Below are 21,243 nucleotides of genomic sequence, written 5' to 3'. Positions count from 1 at the left end.
GAAAAGACATCGAGTCTAACTGCCATAATGAAGACCCACATGTACACACATGTAGCATTGAATATGCTACAAATTAGAACTTACTTGGACTGTTCCAACACAACACACAGAACAGATATACTCACACCACCTTCACTGAGGCTAGCTTATTTTGGTGCTATATGTTACACCACGTTTCCATAAGCCACAAATTAAAAATATTGCACAGTTGAAAACAGATACCTATTATTTAACTAATTCTTCACTTAAGTGTTAACCACTTCTGTTAATTTACCCCTAGGTGCAGTAAATCCCTTGTTACATATGCTTTCAAATTGTGGATGAGTAATAAAATTGGATGAAGCTAGGAGAGGTCCTGCATATTCAGCACAGAATAAGCGCAAATAAAAATGCTGGATCTACTGCCAGAACAAACAACTTTTCTTCTTTGACAGGAGCCAAAGAATGTATTTTTCAAAGAAACTACTAATACTTATGAACCTTTAAATATCTATGAAAACTAATGGTGAATGCAGCAAGGTATTCAGGAGAAAAGAAAGTTGAGGCTACTCATTTTCAAATATGACAAAGCACAAGTATCACGTTCCTTAAAAAAGAGCAAAATACAAGAGTTCCTTCAAAGTGGCACATAAAAATCACCTTGTTCTTACTATTTTCACTGCACAGGTAGTACAGCACAATGGAAAATATCCTTTTATTCATGCCAATATGTAAGCATGAAACGATTTTTTACAAAATTGTGTGAAAACACTGTACAATCAGTATACTGCATGAATTCAGCATGGAGTGATACATGCTTTATCCTACTACAGCAAAATTTAACAGAAAAGGCAAATATACTTATATAAAAGTCACAGTGATTTCAGTGTATCATATGGTAATATGCAAGTCTCAAATCCGGAAGATGGTAGAATATAACTTCCTTAGACTCTAGTAAAATTTTAACTGGTATCAGTCAAAGTAAGTCCTAAGAATTTATATTTAAATTATTAAATTACATGTTTTGTTCAAACCAATAAATAGTTTTCACTTCAGAGAAGAATTCCCACAATTTCTACTTTTAAACCAATTCCTGCAGTTACATGGAAATCTACCCACAGGAATGGTTTAGTTTGTTTTTAAACAAACCAAACCAAAATCAAATCAAAGTTGAAATTAAAAGCATTTTCTTCAATTTTTGGACATGTTTAAAACTCTTTGAAGTAGACTGCAGAAACAGAAGGAAAAAAATTTACTAATGAGCTAAAATCTCATACAAGCAGAAAAATCTGTTACTTTTTTCTAGATTTATATATTATCTTGCTCAAGAAATTATTTACATCACTATGTTAATTTGTTCAGACTATTCTGCACTTTGCAATCATTCAGAAAAGTCTCCATTCTCCTACCGCTAGCTACGCAGTGGAGAAAAACTGGCTGTCATAACTATCAGGATGGTTAGTTCATCATCCATTCCAGGACTACCCAAGGAAGACATATACCAGGATCACCCATGAGCAGTAGGAAACACTGTGGAGATTAGAGCTTCACTGACAGAAAAGTTACTCAATTCTCTGAGCCCTTCTTGTGTATTGCCTCCCTTCTTTCGTGTCTGAGAGAAGTTTGCCAGGTTGCAACACTAGAGTGACTTTGGGTTTACCTTCAAAGTGTTGCACCAAAATCCAAACAGGGAAAGTACGAAAATCTCCAGAATGCTGTCTGTGAAGCACTTAGACATCCACCTGTGCATGTTAAAGTCTTACCTGAGACAACATGACAGCTATTGTATAACTGAGGGCAAACCCAATAATTTTAGTGGAACTGTCTAAAAATCAGTATTGTACATGACAAAAAAATCACCCAGCTACCTCTCATAGGCATACGGTTATTAAAAAAAAAGTATACAACTAGGTAAAATTTGATTAGCAAAGAGAACACATCTGGGAGCTTGAAATACCATGGAAACACTTGGGATTTTCTTACACCCCTTCTTTCAACAACAACAAACTGAGTAGAGTAGCACTAATGAAGTCACCGATGATGTGATCATGTTCATAAGTCCCTTTATGCAATTTGACCAATAAGTACCATTTTTACTGGAACTTCTAAGTTGTGTAAAGGGTGATCCCTTAGAAACATGAAGAGCTCTTGCTTTGCAGGCGGTGTGGATCTGTATACCAAAAGCCAAGCACTTCTTGTGACACAAAAAAATTCACACAAAAGAAAACATTTAAGATGACATTTAATTTTCAAACCCACCTATGTTAAATATATTCATTCCACTTTAAAAAACTTACAAATCAGGACACAGAAATAACTACTGTTTCTGCATTCAGAGAGGGCATCTTGGTAAAAAAACCCACACACAAATTCTCACTGTATTACTGGAACCATCACGTACCAGGAAGGGTATATCTTATTACTACTTACCACTGAGGAAATTCCATTCACTACATTAAATGTATCCTAAAATTAGTAATTTAAATTGGTTGCCATCCTTGCCAGAACTCAAAAAGAGAAAGAGAACTGCAGTCGTATTCACAAGCGCCTACTAAATTACTGATGTAGCAAGACGCAAAATGGAGGAAGTCTTTAAGCAAAAGCAATCTATTTCTAACAAATTTCACAAGTTAATTTGAAAAATATACGAATACACTGACTTAAAATGTCCATTTAATTAATACAAAAATACATAAAACCAACATGAGCATAGGTTTCTGAAAGGGATCAGGAAAGGAAGAAGACAAAAAAAAACAGAGAGAGAGAGAGAAATGTTACTACTTAACCACATACCTGCGCAATCCTAGATCAAGCTGAGCCTCATCACTGATGAGTTCTGCCTCACTCTGGGCAATTCTCATTGCAAGTTCATGATCACGACGTTCCTGTTCAAGCACTGCCTGGTGCTGGGTTTCCTCTTCTCGTTCTCTAGCTAGCTGAGCCTCAATTTCAGCCTGTTTTATAAAAACACACTTTTAACCTTACCCAATCAAAACCAAAATGGTACATAAGCAGATGATTAGAAAAATATGCCAAGTAGTGTATTTATAGCTTTCAAAACATGCAAAATTTATAGAACTGAAAAAGTAACAGCATTAGTATTTAATTTGACCCAAGAAAAACAAAACAGCTAAGATTGCATCTTGGTTTTCATGTAGTTTATCAAATCATTATTGTCCACCACTTGTATTACCTTTTAAAAATAAAGTTCCAATCAATTATTCCTTATTTAAAAAACACATGAAGCTTTTTGTTAGGTATTATGAAAATTAGCCTTCAAAAGTTTTTAGAATCATTAAAACTCAGATGATACAGAGCAATATGGTTACTCCTCCGTAGCACTAACACAATACTCCCTTGATATTCTGCACTTGGCATTACAGGACTTTGCAGTTGGCACTGCTTTGCATATAGGTCCATGGTTCACTCTGAAAAGGGATCAAGACAAACGCTGGAATCCTCTGTGGACCTGATCTGGCTTTGAATTTAAGTAAATGGTAAAATTCTGACTTACTGCAATGCAGAAGCAATCCAGATATACTGCCTCTGCAGAGGAAAACTAAATACCAGTTTACCATCATTATTTAACAGAGGGTCTTGCACACACAGTAAGTAAAACGTGACCATCCAATTCATATGTCTGAAAGTCAGACAAGCCAAGTCTTAGCAGTACCTTTTTTGGTGCCCAAAACTCAACAAAGGAGACAAAGTCAATTCCTACTCTTCATCGTGAATTTGCACCACTAAAGCAGTGCAGTAACACCAGTGACTTCATCCTATGAATCCCATTTTAGATTAGCTGATAGTAACAACCACCAGGAAGAGAGACTGAGTAATTAACCGTATGTAGAAGAAAGAACTACCCTACTGGATTATGTATCTGCTTTGTATTCAAATGCAGCTTTTCTGTAAAAGTATAAATTACGTTCTGCACCGCAGATATCCACATCTCAGAAACAAAGAAACATAAATAAAAACAATCCCTAGAGATGCTCTTAGAGCTGGCAGACCAAGTTTTCAAACCGTCTGGCAACAGGCCAACTTGCTTCCTCAGTGGACAAAGTTTAATCCATTTAAACTGTCCCTGAATGGAAACTTATCCTATTTTGTTTTCTCACAAAACACTAGGCACATCTGCAATGGTCTCCAAGCAATGATTTAGAGACTTAGTCAAATAGCAGCTTACTCTTTTTATGTTTAACTTCTGCAAGCTGGTAGTGCTTATTATTCTGATACAGGTGACAGACCCAATAAACACAGGAAAGAGTCATTTTTCACCAAAGTTAAGCTATAATTTCTCTGTTAGTTCCAGTGACTTGTTTATCAAGAATGAGGGTGAGATGATAAAAGAGAGTATGCAGTTACAAGGAGAATAAGCAGTGCTAGGCTAACTCCAGGGATAACAAGATACAGGAGAAAAATTCTGCTTCTGATTAATCGTGGAGAGGGCTTAAGAGAGTTTGTAAACATCAGTGACCATGGCCCTGTGCTTTCTACAAATGCCCCGACAAAGAAGCTTTTTCTCTCTGAGACTGCTCTCCCAGGTCACCCAGGTAATCTCCAAGACAAGAGGAAAACAAGGGTATAGGGGCCAAACACAACTCTGAGTGTGAGTTCATGATGGGATCAGTAAGAAGTGTCAGGAATCAAGGGGAAGGGGTGGAGGAGCAGGGTTTGAACTGCATATATTTATTCTACATGAATGTAGCCAAAGGGGCTACTAGAGACAGTCCCGTATCCTCTCATTATTACCAATATTATGAAAGTGTTTACAGTTAAGCTGGTACATGACACAGCCTGAGTGCAGATGTGACTTCAAGTAAAAGAGTGCCAAACTTACCTGACATGGAACATCTGCAAAAAACTGCGAAGGCTAAACTATGATTCTTCAGTGTTGTGTATTTTTAACTTTAAAGTAACTTTAGAAAAACTTTAATAAACAAAGGCACCTCTATCCAGAAGACCTGAACTTGCATATGAACTAGAAATGGGTGACCTGTCTTGGGATACCCTAAGCATGATTTTCGCCTTACATTTACTACTAAAGCAACACTGCTGAGTGACTCTGAGACACATATTTATAAAATGAAGCCCTAGGACTCAGCGGAGACCCTAAGCTGTGAAAAAGATTTAAAAGAAAGAAAAAGCCCAGCAACAACAAAAACCCCAGACACCACACATAGCTAAAATATTAACCTGAATACGCTTTTCTTCTTCTTCCCTCTTTTTCCTCTCTTCCTCTTCCTGTTTTCTCTTTGCCTCAATCTCAGATTTCCTATTACAAAAGAGGAGGAGGAAATTAAAACATGTTATTATGATGCAAGTGAACACAAGATAGGAAAGTATCTTCCATAAAACTGAACGGTAATCCAGAAATCAGTCCTGATGACAGGACACTACATGTAAAGTCAAGAAACTTTTCAAGTCCATCTGTATTTCCAGCAGCATCATATCACTTCTTCCATACTCGATTCTGACTACACTTACCTTATAAATCACTGGGAAAGGAAATGTTTTAACACTGCATATCACACCAGGATTACAATCCAAATGACTTTCTTTAAGCATAGGAATATTAAAAATGACCTCATTAAAGTGCCTTTCCTATTTTCTTCTCATTCTATAACCAGCAACTTATTCAGGACTCACAGACGTCTCTCCTCTTCTTCCTTCCTTCGTTGTTGTTCTTCCTCTTCACGTCTCTTTCGTTCTTTTTCCATTTCCTCCTGGATGCGTCGTAGCCTCTCTGCTTCCTCCTCTTGCTGTTTCTTCTTTTGCAGTGCACTCAGAAGCTGCTCTGAGCTTCTAACTAGAGCATCATATTCTTTCTGTATCTGTTCCCTAGTCATTATAGTGGTCTGCAATATTGAATAATAAGAGGGGTTATATTCTTTTACATTTGTAGTTCACTTTTAAAAAATGCACATTGAAAAAATACTAAGCAAAATGAGAGCATTGAGCAGTATAATTACACTATATATACACTTCAGGGTAGTGGAGCTTGAGCACACCCTTCCCTTTCTCCCTAAAATCCTGGGGATCCATTACTCTCCTCTCTCATATAAAACCATAAAAAGTAATCTCCATTTTATCACTGAAATTAAACATGACTTCTCTTTAAAACATGCCTTCGTTTTTTTAAACCTTGCAGTTTTAAGCAAAAGAAATTAATTCTTACCACACTAAAATGAAAACTAAGGGCCTCCTATGTGCATTTTGTGTTGTGTTCTTAGCTGCTACAGTGGTTATTTACAGCTCTGCCTTTTATGTCATAGCACAGAACAGTTTTTCTTACTATGTGTGCTAGCACTTAGGAAAAGTATTGGACTGTGCTATGACTAACTTTTTTTAAAAAGGTATTATTAGTAGCAAACAACAGGTTGAAAATACTTAAAACAATAGCCTTTGCTACATATGTTTTCAAACCTCACTGATAGCTACAATTTAATTTCATTTTACAATTCACATTGATGTATACTAATATAACTGTTGTTCCATCCTCAGAAAAGGTCAACATGACGATTATCAAATTATCTTATTTTTATTAGAAAAGAGAACAGGAAGTTGACAGGTTAACTCTATCATCTTTTCAACCATGATTTTAAATAGAAAAATCTTAATATGGTACACTAAGAAAGCTGTAATGTTGCATGAAACAAAAATTCAACACATCAAATTTTTTTCTAACACTAATAAATCCCAGTGTGCTTTCATTTTGTCTGTGTGCTTTTGTGGTAAGAAACTGAGAACTACAGAACCTGAAGCATAATCCGCAAGATGAATTGTCTTTACCACAAAGTCTGAAAAAAACTTCTTACTGGAATATAAATCTCTTCACTCTGTGACAAATGCTTATACGTTTCAGCCCTGATTAATTTAAAACATTGCTAATATGTATTATTCCAATAATAAAAGCAACAAGCAAATTATTAACAACACTTGTCTCACAATATCAACATGCATTTTTGCCTTAAACGCTCCAGTGCCAATTTTGAAACACAGATAATAATACCAAAGTCTAGACATATGCACCCAGTTTCAGGATTCACTTCAGTCACATTCACAAACAATTTTAAACAGGATTTACTCAGTGCCTCTGAAAATTAAGACCTCTATATTAAAATGTTTTTTCTGTTAAGAAAAATACATTGGCCTTCTAGTTTAGATCAAGTTTTCAAAAGGTTCCAGTAATAAGAAACTATTTCTCTGATTATTATCATACCTTAATTTTGGTCATTAAAGCATCAATAGAATACTCCAGCTCCTTGACCTGCTTGCTTGTCTCCGCCTTCCCCTCCTTCAGAGCACTTACAACTTCATTAAATTTATCAAGTCTCTTCTTCAGCGTACGCACTTTTATCAGGCCATCAATGCTGTGAAGGTAAGACAGTTTATTTGTATCGTGGGATGTTTTTACAAGGTGGTATTTTTAAAACTACCACTTATTACTCACATTAAAGAGGTAGATAGGGGAGACAAGTTATGACTTCTGATAAAACTCACCCTCTTTTTCTGAAATTCAAACATTAGCTCATGAAGTTAACTAAGCAATGGAGCCTTTTGCAAACAATAATTAAAACTGATTAACAGACAGTGACTCAAAATGGAAAAATGCATTTTTATTTTGAGAGTTAATGTGGGGTTGGTTTTTTTGTTTTTTTTTTTCCAGTAACAAATCATTAATATCCACTAGAGGATTTTGACTGGAGTGGATAAAGGTTGAGGTGTGCCACTTACTCAAAGAGCAATAATGCGACTGAATCAGATAAAACAACTACACAGCAGGGAACCCAGTCATTAGACCACACAGGGGAAAAAAAAGTCTGGGTAAAAAAAGAGTCCAGGAAAACTTGGAGCTTTTTAAAGAACCAATACTGAAGGCCAGACTTACAAGTGACAACTCTGCAGAGACAGCCTTCCCAGAGAGAAATCACTGAACTGGGATTCAGGAAAACAACACACAAAAAGTAGAAACTAAATCAATTCATTAAAGATGAGTACAGAACAGCTTAAAAATATAGGGACATGGTCAGAAATGCCAGGGTACAAAATGAAACATAACTATCAAAGGATGCAAAAGAGAACATTTTATAACAGCACTATTAAAGAACAGAGAGTTGGATTGCTATCAAAGAACAAAAAGGTGTCAGCAGAGCTTAATGACCGAAGTGGTTTTTCCATCAGTATTCCATGCAGTCAGATTAAAGCTAAAGGAATAACTTAATTTCAAGAGGAGACAAGACAGACAGAACACACAATTATTTTTAAGATAAAAAAGAAAGGGGGCCTATAAACGAAGGTGTGAACGGGTAAAGGACAAAAATTAATGAGCTTAATTTTAATGTAAAGAGACTTAACTAAGGATTTCTAATAACTAGGCTATCAGTGGAGGATTTTATGAACAAAAAGCTAAACAAACATCTCTTAGGAAAGGTTCAGGTTTAGCCTGTTCATCCTTGGGAAAGAAAGGAGGAACACGGCACCTCTCAGTCTCTTTCAGTCATACGTAGCATCATTCTATGACTTTAGATATAGTTAGTTAAGCATAGTAAATCTCTTCTTTACATTCACAAGAAAATATTATTAAAAATCCAATTTCTTCAAGCAAGGAATATCCTCTTACCGTGGTTTGTGCTTTCTCTTGCAAAGCCACATACGAATAGTCTTTTGTATTTTAATGCAGGCACTGGCTCGATATTTTATCTTATTTTTCACTGTAAACACACAGAAGAGACTGAGTCTCAATGGTTTATACCATTTAACACAACAGCTATATTACTCACACACTCGATGACTCAAAACTGTATGTAGACTATGTGTGCTTGAGAGCTAGGTCTATACCAGAACCACGACACTTAAGACACAGCAGACAACAGAATTCACAATCCTAAGACAGGTATAAAAGCTCCCACCCAAAACAAACAGGAAGAACTGCACGTGTGCACACACACACCACCCCCAGGATTCACAGACATCAGTAAGCTCAGCATAAAGTCACTGGACCTAGCAAACAGGAAATACTCAGCAAGTCTAAGTCCTGAACTGAAGGGTAATCAAGTAGCCAATATCTGCTAGAGATGGTAAGGCGGCTGCAACTTTACTGAGCATTTGTCTGCAATACTGAAATGAAAGAACACAAAACAAAACTTCCAGCTGTCATTGTTCTAATGCAGTCTTCATCTAAAAACTCAAGTGACTGGGACCAGGAGGCAAGTTAAACAGAGAATAAGGCACAGGCACAAGCATGCATGCCAAGTAGCTTGGAAGTGCAACAATAAATGCGGTTTTTACATATCTGCTAGAGGAAGCATAGATGCCTAAGGATCCATACTGCCTTTAGTCATCAGCTGAGCACATGGTTTGTGAACACAGAGATATTTAACTACTGGACTTGGGTGATCACAAAGATGTACTCTACTTTTTGTCTATCTATTTCAGCTTTATTCTGGTGATAAAATTAGCTTCTAATTTCCCATTAAACACTAAAAAAAAGTAAGGCACATCAAACCACAATATTATTTCCCTGGGTTTCTACTTTTTGGACACAGTGACAGGCTTTCTGTCTTATCTTTCTGAATAATAGATTAAATGGCATAAATTTCTAGATGAAAAACATTATTTTAGTGTTAACAATTTCTGATGTGTGAAACCTGTACGACAAGAATTCACAAATTCTATTTGCCCCAGTATAAACAGCAAGAAATAGTATCCAATCAGTGACAGATGTGTCACGACTGTGCTGTCCCAAATGCACAGTCGTAAGGCACGAGGCCTTTGTGCTTTTCTTCCCCATCTTAATGTACACTTTCCACCCTCCGTATAATAGATCCCTGACATCCTGCATCAGACTTTTCCCCATCTCCCAGACGTCTTTACTGAAGCACCCCACAAGCACCAGTCTCTATTCCACACCGCCTCATTCCTACTCTTCCAGCAAACTGGGCAGGCCAAGCACTTAGAAACTGCCTATCAATAGTGATAGGCACTTACTGGCTGATCAGCAGTAATTGCTGGAGTGGAGATGTTCACCCTGTAATTCATGTCAGTGCTTTCAAACATGCAGTTTCTGTCCAGAGATGACAAGCTCTGTGCAGGCACTTCCCAGAACTAAACGACTCCATGTTGTCAGATGAGAGCTGAACTACTGGTCTTTCCTGCTGATGTAGAAGTCTCCCCTTGCAAGACCTGTGACAGCTATTTATTTATTTCTGTGCAAGTGTTTACCCAGGCTTCAGTAAGTACCCAAGCAGACTGGACACAGGAGACTGGTGGTGGGCTGTATGTTCCACCTTGAAAAACCTCTGCTCTAAGCCCCCCTATACGTACCAAACATAAAGTATAAAGGAAAAAAAATATCTCACCAACCTTGAAATCAATTACTCAGACTTTAGTATGTAACCATCTGCTATACATGTCCTTGGCCACATTTCAAGGTGATAATACTTGCTTTGTTATATTTTTAACAAACATTTTGATTTAACAAAACATAAAATACGTACATTTAATCACTGAGAGAGAACACCATTGAACTTTTTTCCAACGACTGCAGATAAGCCAGCGATTCACTCGTTTAACTAGCTCTGCTAAGTGATCTGGATCAGACTTCATTATCTGATCAAACTCTGCAAACTAAATAATTAAAAAAAAAGTTTTACAAACTAGGAGAACAGAGAGAGTTAGACATTATTATATAAGAGCATGTTGAGTTAAAAAGGTAAAGTATTTTTAATGTAAACTGTATGTCATCATTGTATCAGCTTTCAATTAATTCAACTGAGCAGGTATTTCTGGCATCACTTTATTCTTTAATGATAACAAATAACTGCTGGGTTTTTTTGTCTGTTTAATTGATGTGCAACACTTAGCGTTTTGAATAAACCAACTATTTATTAATCACTAAAACTATTTATTGCCAAAATTTTTAAAAATTAATTGTTGCTCTACATCCTGAAGACTTACTCTGGCCTTCCACAACTTCAAGACACCCCTGATTCTGTATCTGGGAAAAAATAAAGCCCTGAAAGCACTTCTCAATTTTTAACCTTTGTATAAGAGTCCAACTAAAGGAAACCTTTTCTGAAAATCCTGTACTTCAACTTTTTGGTAATTATGACAGTAATAACATTCTTCTGGGTCTACAATAATTTTCCTTTCTAGTTGCAACGGCTCCATACTTCATCTTCTTTCTCTGCATAGCAGCAGCAATGCTCAGAATAACAGAAAGAGATTTCAGCTATAAATAGATTTTACTAGAAAATATTCTTTCTTTGCTCTGACTTGCTCTTTTTTAGTCAACATAAGTCTTAAGTGACCAGTAGGACATCTGGAAATACGAACACTGCATTAGGAATACAGCAGCATTAGCAACAAGACTATGAAACCAATTATATCAGTATTAATATTGATGTTTTTTCATAGAAAATGAACAGTATTTACAAAAACCCCTGGGCAATCTTAAGTTGGCCACACTGTTAGCAATGTGTTGAACAATGTCACCTTCAGAGGTCCCTTCCAACCAAAATTATTCTAAGATTCACATTCATGAACTTCAAGAGAAACACTACCTTGCCGGGTCTAAAAAACACCTTGGTTAGCCCAAATTTGTAATCATTTTCATTCAGTCCCAAGGCTTTAAATAGTGCCTGAAACACAGAAAACAGTTAGGATTATATTCTGCCTCCTTCAAAAAAAAAAAAAAACAACCAAAAAAAAACCCCAAAAACCCCAAAAGTTAAAAAAACCACACACACCCTCCCCAATACATTTTCTGTCCTGCATGTTATAGAAGAATTAATTTCTTTCTTACTTTGCAAAAGAGCCTAGGATCCAGCCGAGCCAATTTTTCAGGCAAGTATTTCTTGTACATATTATACAGTTCATGAAATGAAGCTCGTGAAGGGAAACCACCTTGCATCAAATCCAGAACTGACACCATTCCTAAATTCATTTAAACAGAGGCGCAAAAGCTGGTATCAGTAAAATGCATATGAAGCAGTGATTTTTATGATAATCAGTAGTTTATGACATAAGCCCCAAAGACATTGTTCAGAGACGAAACCACAAAGTTCAGCTGGGACTGGATCCAGCCTCTAACATTTCTTGATCATGTGATCATTCACAAAAAGTTAATACTGAACAGAGGAGAAGAGCCCATACAATTTTCTCCCTATTTGAGAGGTAAGTAACATCCAATCATACACAGGATTTTTTTCTAATATTTCTTCTAAATATTTTTTTCTTTTTAGCAGACCTGACATTTTCATTTTTAAAGAAAAAAAACCCAACAAATAATGCCCAACCAGGCTTTTATTTTCATCATGTCAATGATATTTGTGAGATGTGGTGCCGACGTGACATCAAATACAGTGCCAGAACATGTAGTGTACTTGCAGTACTAGGTACCAGCTGCTAAGATGTAATTTTAACGTCCCAAAGACTGTTACTACATTTTGGCTGTGACTAGGACATCAGTAAAGCACAGACACAGTCAGTGAATGGTTCAAATTACTTCAAGCAGCACAGGCCATGCCAGTTTTTACCCGCTGCTTTACATAACCCTATCAACAGATTTTGCATATAAGTTTTTAAGTTAGCCTTTAACTTGTGGTTGCTATCTTTAAACTTAATCTTTTGCATATTTGTAAATGGAAATTTGATTTGTTTATACCAAGTCTTTCTTCTTCAAAAAAGATTTTACAGCATTACCTCTTGCTCTTTTAACATTACATGTTATAACTTTGTTTTACTAGATTAAGCTTCATTTACTGTTGCTGAAGTAAGCAAATATGGAAAAGTGAGCTTGTAAGACTACTGTAAAACATTGTGGGGGGGCAGGGACTTAATTTGTTATTTTTTTTCTTCTCTGACATGCCAAATGCTGTTAACCTGAAGAAACCTACTACTAATGATGTTAATGGAATGCTGAAAAGTTGTTAAGCTTTTGTGACAGTAACATGACATGTTAAACATGTGGGCTTGTCAAAACAGGAGCTACAGAACCTGGAAGTATCTTGACTTCAAAAAGAGAAAAAATTAAGCACAAGCTGCTGAAAGTACAAAAATACAGAAAAGGGGGAAAAAAAAAAAAATCAAAGTACTTTGATGAACAAACACCCTATGAAGAACGACAATACCAGCACTCTAATTACCAAGCAAGCAGTTCCTTCCGCTGTCCAGCAGGGCATGAGCAAAACTGCTAATACTCACTCTTTACTATAAAGCTGGAAAATTGGAAAGTGCCTAGCATTTCAAGAATAATGAAAACGCAGAAATCTGTACTATACAAAGCTACAGGAAAGACTATGAAGTGCCCTTGTTGGAAGTTCAGCTCCAAATCAAATTAACAGTGGTATAAAGAAATTTTGAAAAAGTAAAACAATATGATTCAACTCTATCATAATATCTATAAAATCAAAGAAAACAAGTGTGTTTCCATTATTAGATATCTCAGCTAATACTGACTGCTTCTCAACATGCACAGGAGTTTCTAACACTTAACTGCCACAGTAATTTAAAGAAATTCTGTTGTTCTGGACAGAACTGCTTCCCTGTTAACATTGTGGGCAATACAAAGGGATGGCATTCAGCTCCAGGTCAAGAAATCTAAATTTATGTACCAATATATGGCTACATGGCTTCTTACATATGCACCTGGTGTTTGAGCTCTCATTATAACCAATGGAAAAACAGTCAATGGAAATTACATCAACTCTTCTTGCAAAGAAGAGACCTTATGGCTGTTCAGATGAATTACTTCTAGGGTTCTATTGACTAAAATGAGAGTCAAGTTACTAAGAATCTGAATAACTGTTCATAAGGCATAAATAAGCTACCTTCTAGAAAGCAACAATTCAAGCAAGGAAATATTGCTTCCATCTCACATATTTCAAACTTAGGTCAATCTACAATGCCCAAAGTAATAAACAGAGGGAAAAATATCAGAGGTATACATTACCTGAACACTGAAGCTGAGAGAGGATCTGTCCTCCTTCAAAATGGTGATTTGTCATCTTTAAATTAGGTTTGATACAGCGAATAAAGCTAGATCCCTATTACCAAAACAAGAAGTTAGCAGAATCTACACATTTTCAAACCTCCTGAAATAACAGTTAATCATTTAAGAATTATGGGTGGGAAAAAAGAAAGATAAAAAATAATAGTATTCTGAAAGAGAAATGCTGACATTCTTTTTCTCTCGTATATCAGTTTTGCACTCTAGCGTTCATCTTGATGTAACTGATCTCAATGCTCAAACTATTAATTGGATCCTCAACGTTTGAGTTTTCATTCAACTGTTCTTAACATTAGTACAATGTAATTATGATTTAGCAGTCTAGATTCTACTACCCTCATTATCGTCTACAGTCACACCACCTAAATGCCTCAGTCCTCCAGAGTTCACATCAGTGAACATGCTACCAGCCTCCTGACACTGGAAACATGCCAGATGAACTTGACCTTCCTTTCTTCTAACTTTTACTTTTTACAGTTTCTTTAGGCTCATGGCTTCACTCTCCCTTCCCCCATGTTGTTCCAGTCTGCTCCTTTCTTATCACCATGCATGCTATCTCTACAATTTTGACCACTGCTTTCTCTCACCATTTCATATTCATTAAGGATGACATTTTTGCAAAACACCATCCAATTATTCAGATTTTCCTATAACAGGTGGCTGTTGATGATAACCTACCTTATATACTAAAACAAAACTGGGACTGAGAAAACATAGTATTACTGCTGGTTTGCAGTGTCTTCTCTCTTTTTCCATCTCTCAGCTGAGAGTGAGAGAGCACCTGCCAAGGGAGCTCTATATTAACAATATATCCTCAGTCATGGGTTAGCTAAACTCAGAGTACAGCAAGCCTGGGCACATACTTTTTCCCTGGACTGGATCTCAGTTCCAGAGTGTTCTGTATGAAAGAGATCATCTTTCTTTCAGACCAGCCTCATGAGTACAGTAAAATCTTAATGTCAGCTACACTCCAGCACCTGTGCCATTTGTTTCCCATGTTCCCCCCACTTTTTTTTTTTTTTGACAGAGCATAACTTCATATCTAGAATTGATTAGAACATGCGGTCAAGAGAAACAAGAATGTGTTCCTACAACTCCAAGTTCTAAAAAAAATGGTTATGTTGAACTACATGGAGAATTCTAAAACCTATCAAATTACACCAGCTAAATTAGCAAATACTCATTAGGGGAATCAGGTTCTTTGACCATCTGTGCATTTACAGCATATCACAAAAGTGAAATGAAACATTTTAACGGCTTCATGGAATCTGAAAACAGTAATTAATAATAAATTATCATCTGCCTTTCTTCAAAGTAACATCTCTAAACCTTCTGCAAATTAGTCATCAATGATAACCAGTGAATGGAAAAAAGTAAAAGTGACAAAAAAGGAGATTGCAGCCCAGACAGATTTCTTATTTTTTTACTCAAATTGTGTAACTTTCATTCTACAACAACTTTTTTTTAAAGGTGGTGGGGTTTTTTTAAAGTAACTCAGTAATCATCACCTGCACAGCAAGATGCTTCTGAAGTGCCATATAACTTCAAGCTCTAAAGCAATACTTATCACATTTATTGTAAGCCATACTGTTGAGATTATCGATTATGACTTATGACAGAAAATTATGAACCTGTACCTGTATACATACTTACAGTACTGTGAAGCTTCTCAAGAAGCAGATTTAACTGAGTCTGTAAAAGAAAACATATTTCAATAGTCTTACCATGACGACTACAGAAATATACAAATAGAGTAGTGGTATAGAATTACTGCATGCATGTTCATTGTTAGTATATCAGACAGAATTGATAAATCAAAATGTTCACAAATTTTAACAGACAAAATCATGCAAGTGTGCATGAATAGTCCTGAGGATGTTGTTTGTTTTTAATTGTACAACAATACTGTATGGACTAGTTAGTTACTACAACATAGTTAGCAAAAAAAAGTGCAAGCCCATTTGGGAAAATAAAGGAAATAATGGCTATGTAATAATGTTATAGAGAAAATAAGACTGATCAGCAATAATTTAAAAAAAATACACTGAAAATTTGTGAAAGCCCAAATTTAACCTATAACAAGCATACATTTGTATGTTAAATAATTAACACAGAAAACAGATAAGCTCAGGGTCATCTTCTTTTTTTTTAAGCTAAGTCAACATTTAGGTGAATGAACCTGCATAATCTATTTTTAATTCCAAACCTTCAAATTTTTAATTCTCTGTTGATGACAATAGACTATATTTTAAAACCAGATTGACCAAGGTTGGATTTAAACATACTGTGATGAGAAAAGACCACAGTCCTACGATTATTTGGGGGCAAGTCTACAGGATCACCAGAGACTTAAGGCTGTCAGGGAAAATGTGTCACAGCTGCTATTGATTGTAACTAGCAGGGACTTAAAATATTCCAGAACCACATCAGGAATACAGCTATACTTTTACTTTACAGATGTGTCTGTTTTCCCACATAGATTACTGCAGTGCCAGCCTTTCTAGTTTATTAGCAAGCTTTAAGGATATAGACTGAAGACAAAATTCTGTACATCCTAACATACTACTCATTTTCTGTACTGGAACCAAAATTGAAAGGATCTGACTTTTGACTAATATTTTTTTGAACCAGATCTTTCAATTACCTTGAATCCACAAAACCAGATTTCTATGGGCAATATGTGTCACCTACAGCTGCCAGCCATCCTTCCAGTGGATAAAATTGGTTTGGTTTTTTTTAAACTTATCATGGATATGGTTAGAGAGAGAGGAGTGCCACAAGAGGCATGACAAACACTAATAACCTCCTGCTCAGTTCTCACTTATACATACTCTCTCTATCTCTACTTGAATATAATCTTTGTGTTTTCTTAAGTTAGAAATGCTTAATTTTGGAAGGGACAGACTAATTTCCATCAACAAAATACGTTTCTGCTAGAGGAAAAATACCCCTTCCTTATACTCTGTGATTTGACACAAAATAAGCCAGAGTCATTCTCAAGTAAATTTCACTGATGAAATCATCATATGAATAAAACATATTGCTAAAACTACTGTTCATTGAATTATCACAATTTAATCCATCATTACCATAGTAAAGTAAAATCATCCCAAAGATTCTTGAGTAGATCTGATGAACAAATTAATCATGTCCTCAACTGATTTATGAGAAGTAATTTTAATTAGTTATAAGGAAGGGATGTGTGAAGGATTCCATAAAGAGAAGTCCCTGCAACACCATCTAATTGATGTAATTAGAAGAATTTGAGACTGACTGACATACTGACGCACTAAAAATTCTTATTCTTAAAAAGATGGAATTTCTACTAAGGTAATAGAACTTATTTTGATGTCATCTGAAGTGAAATTTTCAAGGCTATTAGTGTTCATCAGCAGCACATGTTGTGTCTGGGAAGGTAACACTAAATGAATTACTGGGAGTAACACATACATTCAGAATGCCATGAAACTTGAAAACACTGAAAGAATTATAGTTTGGCGGGCCAGATCCAAAGAGGACTTTAGTCATGTTCTAGGTATAGAGGTGAACACCAAACTCCAAAAGGCAATCCCAAAAGTTCCCCACTCAACTGCTGCTTAACTTAAAAAATGCCTCCCTTTTTTGACTCCAGCCCTCCTTGGACAGTGGTATCATTCACATGTCCACATCTACTGGATGTGGGGTGCTAAATCCAAGAGTAATTGAAAACCCAGATGGAGGAAAGTGGACATTATGTCAAAGATCCCACAGTTGGTTTCATTTTAAAAATGCAGTTATAAAAACAATGCATCCTAGCTTCACCTACAACAGACTCATGGTTGCAGGGTTGGCTCAGGAGACAGCTTATCTGTATGTAATTCTATTTTTCAGTCTGCCTTCTGATAATGCGTTTTATATTAAACCGATTGCTACAGTTTAATTCTACAACCACTATATAATACGGAGGAGGAAATAATCATCAGAGCAAAACTCAAGAGAGCAGGCTGCCCAATTCCCAGTTAAATACCAAACCCACTACTGTAAAAGTCAGGCTCCATCTCCTACTCTTCCTGGGCCCATCAAAGTTTTATTTCTGGCTACATAATAACCCATCTCCAGAACGGTAAAAGGAGAATCCTCTTTGTCAGATTGACCAATAACTTGGTGCTTCAGGAAATACAGTAGATATGAAACACTAAATATAGTATAGACCTGAAGCAGAATACTGTTGCTATAATAAAGCAAGTGCTGCTAACCGTATCCCTCCCATTCTTCAGCCCCTGCATTTTTAGAGAACAGTTCTAAACACTGGCCACATGATACAATTATGCAAGAATGAATTTATCTTCCAGTCTTGATTCAGCACTTAACCTTGACATGGAGCAGAAATGCAGAAATGCTCTTCTGCTATTGGCAGTGCCCCACTCTACAACATGGTTTTTGGATTGTCCAAGATACCTGCTTTCCCCAGGGACTGTGTAAGGAGTCTAGCTAGGAACATGATGTGGGGTTTTAGGTGTCCTAGGTAAGGTAGCATACCAAAAATGTTGCAGCACTTGACTTGAAGGCATACAAATCCTTCATTGGATCTGGCCCAGATGTGTTGAGAAGAGCTCTTGCCGAAATTGCAGCAGCTCTACCAAAAGTAAATCCATGAGATTGAAAAATTTACCTGCAGCCCACGGTTGTGCCTGCTTTTCATCTCTTAATTCCCCTATAGTTCTCTTTCTAGCCATCCTGAGCTGGAATAGTCCAGCTAAAATAAAACTGCTGAATGAGAAAAGGATGCAGAAAACATTTGGAGAAGACAAGGTTTGAAGGTCAGCTTTACAACAAGCAGAAGAAAGGAGAAAATGAGGAGAAGCATCAGATTCAGGTATTGAGAAAGGAAACATTCAGCACAATGAACATCTTTCTGTGAAAGCCATGACTATCTTTATATTTTAGAAGAGGAAAAACAGTGGTTAGATTAGGTATTGAATTTTGAGAATGGCAAAGTGTAGCCAATTGATACATCTTCTAGAACAAACAACTAAGATAGGATGGAAGGACGCCTTTTGTCACATTTAGAACCCCTTAAAGTCCACAGAATACAAATCTGAATCTCAAGACTTTAAACCTCCTGAATAAAGACTTTTATGTGGCCTTGCAAAATTCTGACTTAAAAATTACTGTATAATCTCTTTAAGGGCTATTATGAAACATCTTTTTTGACAGAAATGAACAGCATGTAGATTGAATATACTGGTTTCTAATAATTCAATAGTAAAAAAGTCTAAAATTTTCTTTGTCTGAACCTCAAATTACCACTCGATTCTCCCAACCTTAGGTTCTACTTATTTCAGGTAACTTAAAAAATGGCATATATTACAAGAAGATAAGATTCTTTGCTATGTTATGTTACCTTGAACTTGTTTCCCACACTGATGAAACTAAGTTTCCCAGCTTTTTGCTTGGGATCCTTGTTGTTGTTAGTGTTAGATTCAAACAGCTGTCGAACAAACTTGTCCTTGGATTCACATATAAGAGATTCAAGGGACATGTGCAAAGCATCATTGTTTTTTTCCACAAATTGCATCTGAAAAGACAACCCAAGAAAACAATAGTCACTGCCCCAGTTGCTTAAGTCTTAAAGAAAATTAAAGAAAACAAAGTTACATACTTAATTCAAAAATCAGCAAGAATATGTGGGGTAAATAGCCATACACTATTTCAAACAACTTCTGGACTGGACACAAAAAACACTAATGACAGAGAGAAAAGACATTCTTAAATTTGAAGGATGCTGTTGGAATCATGAAACCCAAGGTAAGGTTTAATGCCTTTTAAGAGGTCAGTTGTGTTTTTGTCAATGATTATCCTCCTTGCTTCCATTTTGAGCACTCAGCACATCATCACTTGGGAGTTCTGAGAAGCTTAATTCTTCACTGCTTGTAGTATCACTTAAGATCTGTTGTGAAATGGGCATTAACAGGCACATTTTAATTGGTGCATCTACACAGTTTGGAAAATGAAATAAAAAATGGTTGCTTTAGTAGTACTATGACTAAGAACAGTTGATTTAATAAAAGATATTGTCCCTTCCTACAAACCTTCCCTCTCTGGTTTATTTAAATTGGCTCACTAACTTTTAGAAGTTAAGAACAATACATTATACTGAAATTCAGAGATCAAGACACTAGGTATCCAATTTCACACTAACAAAATTCTCAGTCGCTTTTGGTGCAACTTTAATAGTGACTTTGATATTTATGAACAGAAGAGTCCAAGACTAATTGAAGAAAGTATGAATTTGCCAGATATCCTATTTAATGGATAGGGTTTAATGGTGATGAGAATCAAAGGACAAACACAGGCCTCCAAAATTCCCTTGGACTATGAAAACACAAGACTGGAATATGAATGCAGCCAGATAAGCCTCCTCACCACAAATCAGACTGTAAGAACTGCCACAAGTGCAGTGAGAAAGAGAAACAAGTAACAGGTGAGGTACAAGGCAGCTATAGTCCAAAAGTTTTAAGGCCCAAGCTATGTAAGTCCCTCTGAGGGAGGGGATAAATTAAGTCAAGCATATTAGCATAGCTTCTGGACCAAAGCTACCTCATATCTGATCAGCTCAGACAGCAGAGCTTATGTGCTCATATGTGGCTCCGCTGTTCCTGAAGACACTCTATGGTATTATTAACATACATGCTCAGTGACCTCAGAAAAATCAGGTAGGTAACACGTAGACTTCAATTTGTAAAATGACTATAGAATGTGCCTACTTCAAAACAGCACAGCAATCATTTCTCATTCTTGGAGTATTTTGAAGTAAATAAGAACAAGCCCTTAAAATACGTATTTTCCTCTTAAACACTGGAATTACAGACTAGAACAACGAAGCATTATGGATCTTCTGTTTATCCTAAACTCTTATTTTTTAAAAATTAGGTTTTAAATATTGGCTTCAGGTGTTTCAATGTTTTTGTATGATGAACAGTCAAAAAAGTACAAGAAGCTGGAATGTATTTTGAGGGTAACAATTGCAGGTATTTCGTATTCTTACATGAATGATTCTATTGCAAGTAGAAATGGAACCCAAAAAGTATCAAATGTGATTTTAATATAACATAAACAGTGATTGCATACAAGGATAAGCATGCTTCTGAAAAGCTACTCTTAAATCTAACAGTACTTTCATATCACGTAGTGTATTCCCCTCCCCAAGATGCAAACGTATGTTGATGTAAGATTTGCAGTAGATCATGAATCAATATTTGACACCAATACCT

General features: G+C 36.1%; 1 protein-coding gene across 4 annotated transcripts in view; it reads right to left on the bottom strand.

Annotated features, from left to right (window-relative positions):
• The window catches only part of MYO6 (myosin VI), a 114,777-nt gene that overhangs the window by 15,443 nt on the left and 78,091 nt on the right, over window positions 1–21,243 (bottom strand). For 3 of the 4 annotated variants that reach the window (XM_075046477.1, XM_075046476.1, XM_075046475.1), the window contains exons 18-28: window positions 19,374–19,547; window positions 15,644–15,682; window positions 13,934–14,027; window positions 11,786–11,916; window positions 11,544–11,621; window positions 10,479–10,608; window positions 8,603–8,693; window positions 7,202–7,352; window positions 5,629–5,837; window positions 5,176–5,254; window positions 2,773–2,933 (exon numbers count right to left, since the gene is read on the bottom strand). In XM_075046477.1, coding sequence (XP_074902578.1) covers window positions 2,773–2,933; window positions 5,176–5,254; window positions 5,629–5,837; window positions 7,202–7,352; window positions 8,603–8,693; window positions 10,479–10,608; window positions 11,544–11,621; window positions 11,786–11,916; window positions 13,934–14,027; window positions 15,644–15,682; window positions 19,374–19,547 — 1,337 coding nt within the window. Of the gene's footprint in view, window positions 1–2,772; window positions 2,934–5,175; window positions 5,255–5,628; window positions 5,838–7,201; window positions 7,353–8,602; window positions 8,694–10,478; window positions 10,609–11,543; window positions 11,622–11,785; window positions 11,917–13,933; window positions 14,028–15,643; window positions 15,683–18,641; window positions 18,795–19,373; window positions 19,548–21,243 lie in introns of those variants that run through there. The other variant, XR_012653026.1, reaches the window with a different exon arrangement.

Source organism: Buteo buteo, chromosome 15, assembly GCF_964188355.1.
Source record: "Buteo buteo chromosome 15, bButBut1.hap1.1, whole genome shotgun sequence".
In the NCBI taxonomy this organism is placed as follows: Eukaryota; Metazoa; Chordata; class Aves; order Accipitriformes; family Accipitridae; genus Buteo; species Buteo buteo.
This window is presented reverse-complemented; position numbering and strand designations above follow the sequence as displayed.